Here is a 5,990-nt window from a genome sequence, read left to right on the forward strand (position 1 = left end):
ACCAGGGGCAGCCGGTGATAGGACTGCTTGTAGGCTCAGCAGGGCAAGGTCACTTCCACACATAATTCTGCTTTTAATGCCACCTTCTTCCCTAAAGGGTGGAGCTGCAGTGGGAAAGTCTGCCTGGGAATCTCATTTTCCTACCGTAGCTTGGTATTGCAGCCAGAAACATCAAGGATCTGGTTTAAGATGACAGAGATTTGACAATTAATGTAATTTCTTTTCTTTCCTTTCTGTTATCCCCCTTCTCTCCATACTAAAGAGCCCCACAGCAGGGCTCAGGCTGCAGGGAGCACAGAGGGCACCTGGTGGCACCTCCCTGCTCCAGCAGGGCCATCCCGGAGCACAGGCACAGCAATGTGTGCACGCACCTCTGCAACAGACCCACTGCAACAGCCCCAGGGAGGAGAGCCCAGAGCCTCTGTGGCCAATGTGCTCAGGGCTGGGCACTGCCCAGGGCAGCAGTTCTGCCTCCTGGGCAGGGCAATTGCTGGGCTCAGGCCCTGCCCGGTGCTCTGGTGCCATTGCTGGGCCCCGGAGCAGAGCCCGGGCCCTGCCCTGAGCCCTCCCTGCAGCCAGGGACACCCAGGGCTGAGGGCCCCTCTCAGCTGGGGCTCCTCTCAAGGCTGAGCAGCCCCGGCTCCCTCAGCCTGTGCTGGGCACGGAGATGCTCCAGGCCCTTCCTCAGCTGCGCAGCCTCCGCCGGCCCCGCTCCAGGAGCTCCCTGGCCCTGCTGTGCTGAGGAGCCAGGGCTGGACACAGCACTCCAGAGGTGCCTCCAGGGCTGCCCAGAGGGGCAGGATCCCTCCCTGCCCTGCTGGGAATGCTCTTCTGTCCTGCTGCCCCCAGGATCCCATTGGCCTCCTTGGCCCCAGGACACTGTGCAGGCTCAGGGACAGCTCGGTGTCCCCAGGACCCCCAGGACATTCTGCTGGCTCAGGGACAGCATTTTAAATATTTGGGTTTTTTTCAGATTTCAGTTCCATTTATGAAGCCATCATTCATTTCCCATCAGTTGGACCATCAGGCAGAATATGACTTTGGCCATATCAGAAATAGTCTGGGGTTTAATTTTTGCCTCCCCTAAAGATACAGCTCCTGAGCCTTTTATAACAAGCCTACATTGTACAAGTAACTCAGGTCAGTGGCACCTGTGCAACACTGAAATTATCCTGGCACTGAAAGGAGCTGGGAAAACCATCTCAGAAAGGAGGCAATTTATCACTTGCAAATGTGGTTTTAATGAACTGGTATCATCATTTCCAGCAATCTTTCTGGATGATACGATTCTGAAAAAGGGAAGCAGATGTTGGTGGAGATTACTGCGCAGTAGAATCTGTTTGGCACCCACTCCATGGTTTTTGCTGGATGTTTTTCCCTTGCAGAAGGATGGAGATGTTTATTGCTCAATGGGCTGGAGCAGGAACTGTTTAATAAAACCAAGTTAGTAGTGGGGGTTCATGTTGAACCTCTGGTGTTTTGTGTTGAACCTCTCAGGGGAAGCAAATCTTGTGGAGTTCCCCAGGGCCAAGCCAGGTTTGGGAGGAGGACAGGCTTAGGGATGCTTTCAATTAACATAGGAAATTAATTAAGTGTTGAGGCTGCTGAGCCGGGGCTTTGTGTGACCATTTATGAGTTTACAGACGCCAGGACTGAATCAGCGGTTAAGAATTTGCATGGCAGTAGGAATAATTAAAATAGATCAAGCAAGGTGCAGAGCTACTGTTAATGAGCTCTTTGTGACACCTCCTCATTACCTCTTGGTGACAGCTGTGGGTATTTAATAGGACCAAAACCTGTGGAATCAAGGTGTTCTATAGGTCCCTATTTCTTGTCTAGGGAAGGGAAGGATCTGGAGCCCCAGGAGCGGCTGAGGGAGCTGGGAAAGGGGCTGAGCCTGGAGCAAAGGAGGCTCAGGGGGGACCTTGTGGCTCTGCACAAGTCCCTGACAGGAGGGGGCAGCTGGGGGGGGCGGGCTCTGCTGACAGGGAACAGGGACAGGACAAGGGGAAACGGCCTCAGGCTGGGCCAGGGGAGGCTCAGGTTGGATCTAAGAAAGGGTGTTCAGGCACTGGCACAGGCTGCCCAGGGCACCAGGGAGCTTTGGAGTGCCCATGCCTGGAGGTGCCCAAGGAAGGGCTGGAGGTGGCACTCAGTGCTCTGGGCTGGGGACAAGGTGGGCATCGGGCACAGCCTGGACTCCATGGGCTGGGAGGGCTTTTCCAGCCTCAGTGACTCTGGGATTATCCAATTTTAGCATTTCATGATGGCTAATGGACTTATTTTTTTACATTATTATCCCTACTCTCATTGTACATTATCTCCTTGGGCTGTAAATGCGTGAATGCCAGTAGATGTTACAAATTATTACAAAATATTCTCTTTTCCCTTTTTCCTTCCTTCTTTTTAGGTAATACAGCCAAGGTCTTTATTGAGGTGAAGGATGAAAATGACCACGCGCCCGTGTTTACCAAAAAAATGTACATTGGAGGGGTGTCTGAAGATGCCAGAATGTTTTCTTCTGTGCTTAAAGTGAAGGTAAGGCTGAAGTTCTTAAAATAAGCTCCACTTGCAGAGGGAAAATTTGTACTCACTGTTTTTTTTTTTCCAGGAGCCTTTGCAATTTGTGTCTTCTAAAGCTGCTTGATGGTTGATGTTGACACAAGGATGATTTTGAGTTAAAACCCAGGTTTTATTTCTACTCAATTTAAGGTGCTTGCTTCTCCTGCCAGTTTGTGGCTCTCATTTGAGATCTGTTAATAGTGAAACATTTCTTGTATGTTCAACGTACAAGATTTTTCCGGTTTTGGCAGCAGCTTGTTTAGGCTTTAAAAGGGAAAAACCAGCAATTTCAGGTCTGCATTGGGAGGAAAGTGGGAATAAAGTTAACCATCCATAGGGGATTTTTTTAAAAAAAGAGAGAGAAAATTAATGGAAATATAATATACAGACTACAATTATCATCAGACATTAATAGCCAAGAGTAAAAGCTCTTTGTTTTCAAGAAAACAAATAAATGATGTGTTTAGAGCACCAGGAATGAAAAAGTAGTAGTTCAGAGGTTATTAAAGTTGTCCCTACTTGATTTTTTTTTGGTTGCTTTCATGGCAGTCCTTCCCAAAATAAGCCCAGAAATGGCAGAGCACTGGGGAATTGGGAAGCTTCTACTTCATCAAAATTAGGAATCCAAAAATGGTGGCGAATCCAAGAATTGTGTCAAATCCATGAACTTCAGAGCTGCTGAAGAATCACAGAATTGTTATGTTTGAAAAAGACCTTTAAGGTCATCAAATCCAAGCATCCACCAGCACCACCATGGTCACCACCAATAATGTCCCCAGGTGCCACTTCCACACATTTTGGGATGCTTCCAGGGGCAGTGACTCCACCACTGCCCTGGTCAGTGCTTAACCACCCTTTCCATGAAGAAATTCTTCCCATTATCCAATCCAAACCTGCTCTGGAACAGCTCGAGGCCATTTCCTGTCCTCCTGTCCCTTGAATAATCCCCACCTAGCTCCATCCTCCTTCCAGGGAACTGCAGAGAGCAGGTAGCAGGAAAAAGGAACTGGAGTAGATAGAAAATTCTGAAAGGCCAAGTCGTTTAGGGAAAGGAGGGGTTTGTGTCTGAAAGCAAAAGAAACACGAGGCACAAATGTCAAATGATGTTTGGAGTCGTCACATGAAACGTGAACAGGCCGTGAAAATCCTCCCTGGTTTTCCAAGAGGATTTTTGAGGCACAGGAATTTGTGTGTGTCAGTCAGGGGGATAAGAAATGGGTGGAGAAGAGCTAAGGGAAATTTGGGGGTGAAGAAAGGAATCTGCTTTTGCCCTTTGGAAATGTTTGACTCAAAACAGGTGAGCAGACCACAAAGGACGACCAAAAGAAATGGCAACTTTATGTCTTTAAGCTACTTCTGTTCCAATCCTCCCTGATTCCGCTGGCACGAAATGGAGCAAGGCCTAAGCCAGGAGTTGGTATTAGTGGATGGCGTTAAACATAATTGTGTGTTTAGTGAAAGTAAAATTGGAAATAATTAAGAAGTGCTCTTGTTGCAGAGGATCGGGCTGGAATTTATTGTTGTAGCACCAAGCATTCGCAGCAGTCAGTGCTCGTTACCTTTCTTCCTGGCCTTTAGAAAGCAAAAGTAATTGCTCTGTTAGTTAAACACAATCCCCATTCCAGCCTGGTTTAAGAATAATTAATCAAATGAATGTCTGTTCTTGAGGACTAGAATGAAATGAGCAGCTTTCCAAGTTGAAATTTAGGAGAACATTAATAAAGTACATGCAGAGCTTGCACTGTAGAAATTATTCAGGTTTGGATTCCAGGGGGGAATTCGGCTTCTTAGGAGGAGTTTTTAATGCATTTGCTTTCATCTTCTGGATTCATTAACAGTTGCTCACTTTCTTTCACATCATCTGAGTAATTTTGAGAAGAAAGCAATTTTCTCAGCCATCTTCTCATTATTCCTGGCACTGACAACAGCCTTGATGAGGCTCAAACATGGGATATTGGAATCAGAGAATCCCAGGATGGTTTGGGCTGGATGGGACCTCAAAGCCCATCCAGTGCCACCCCTGCCATGGGCAGGGACACCTCCCGCCCGGGGGGCCCCCCCAGCTGCTCTGGGCACCCTGTGCCAGGGCCTGCCCACCCTCCCAGGGAACAATTCCTTCCCAATATCCCATCCAGCCCTGCCCTCTGGCACTGGGAACCCATTCCCTGTGTCCTGGCCCTCCATGCCTTGTCCCCAGTCCCTCTGCAGCTCTCCTGGAGCCCCTTTAGGCTATGGAAGGGGCTCTAAAGTCTTCCCAGGGCTTCTCTTCTCAGGCTGCACAACCCCAACTCTCCCAGCCTTTCAAATGACCCAATGCAAAACTACAACTTTCAAAAACACCCCAAAACCTCCACAATTAGTTCTTCTTTAACAGCACATAATAACTTCTGGGGATAAATAAGGCCTGTAGTCTTTAATTTTTAGTAGAGTAGTCGATGCAAATCAGTTTTGGATCAATTCAGCACCAATACACTGCTGAACATTCAGATGCTTGGCTTCAGCTGCTTCTACTCTGGCCTGAATAAAATTTCACAAATAATAAAAATAATCAAACACCCAAAAAAAACCTTAAATTAAAAAAAATAAGGAGAGAAGAAAACTGATCCTGAGTCTGTAATATTCCACACAAATTGATTTAGAGACAAACAGACGAGTAAAATATTGGATAAAAACTTCTCTCATCGTCCGGAGAGTTGATGTGTGCCAAGGCCAATCCTATGGAGCTTCTCCCAACCCTCTAAGGTCATTGGGTTTGCTGCCAGCAGTATCCTCTTAAATACACTAATTTGAGTATAAAAGCCTTTCAGAAGAGGGTCATGAGCTGCCTCGCTCTAGATTTGTAGTAAGATTCCTTTAAGTAGATAAAAAGGAAGCTTAAGCTCAGCAGAATGCCACGAGTCATTCTCCAAAAGCCATTTTTAATCCAAATTAATTTGGGGAATGGTAAACCACATGAGTTATTCTCTATGGATCTGACTGGATTAAGAGCAGCAGCCTCTGAAAGCTGTGGAGGTACTGATGTTCCAAGAAAAAACCAAAACTGATATATTTGAATAAAATGGCCATTTTTTAGCCAAGGATTTGCTCCTTGCTGCCTGAAGTCCCCTTCTCTGAAATTCCCTTTTTTTTTCCCCCCCCAGAATTTCCAATGTATTTGAGAGCCCATTTCTTTAATTAAAGACCTTTTTGTGCTTTTGTTTAGGAATTTATTAATTAAAACCAGATGTAACACAGCCTCTAATTTACGAATTCTGTGCCCTGAGCTTTGCTTCGCATCTCCTCGTATCAGAATTATTTTGCTTTTCACTGGTATTTTCATGGTTGTTCCCTCTCAGAATTCCAACCAGGCTTCCTCAAGCCCCAAACACAATATTTTCAATTCGCTTCAGGAAACAAACCCACAAACAACAGAATCTTTAGGGAAATTA

General features: G+C 46.6%; 1 protein-coding gene across 15 annotated transcripts in view; it reads left to right on the forward strand.

The window, feature by feature from the left end:
• PCDH15 (protocadherin related 15) overlaps positions 1-5,990 on the forward strand; it is a 572,690-nt gene that overhangs the window by 516,474 nt on the left and 50,226 nt on the right. For all 15 annotated transcript variants that reach the window (XM_017733770.1, XM_008633276.2, XM_017733771.1 and 12 more), the window contains one exon: positions 2,411-2,538. In XM_017733770.1, coding sequence (XP_017589259.1) covers positions 2,411-2,538 — 128 coding nt within the window. The remainder of the gene's footprint in view (positions 1-2,410; positions 2,539-5,990) is intronic.

Source organism: Corvus brachyrhynchos, unplaced genomic scaffold (assembly GCF_000691975.1).
Source record: "Corvus brachyrhynchos isolate BGI_N302 unplaced genomic scaffold, ASM69197v1 scaffold334, whole genome shotgun sequence".
Lineage (NCBI taxonomy): Eukaryota > Metazoa > Chordata > Aves > Passeriformes > Corvidae > Corvus > Corvus brachyrhynchos.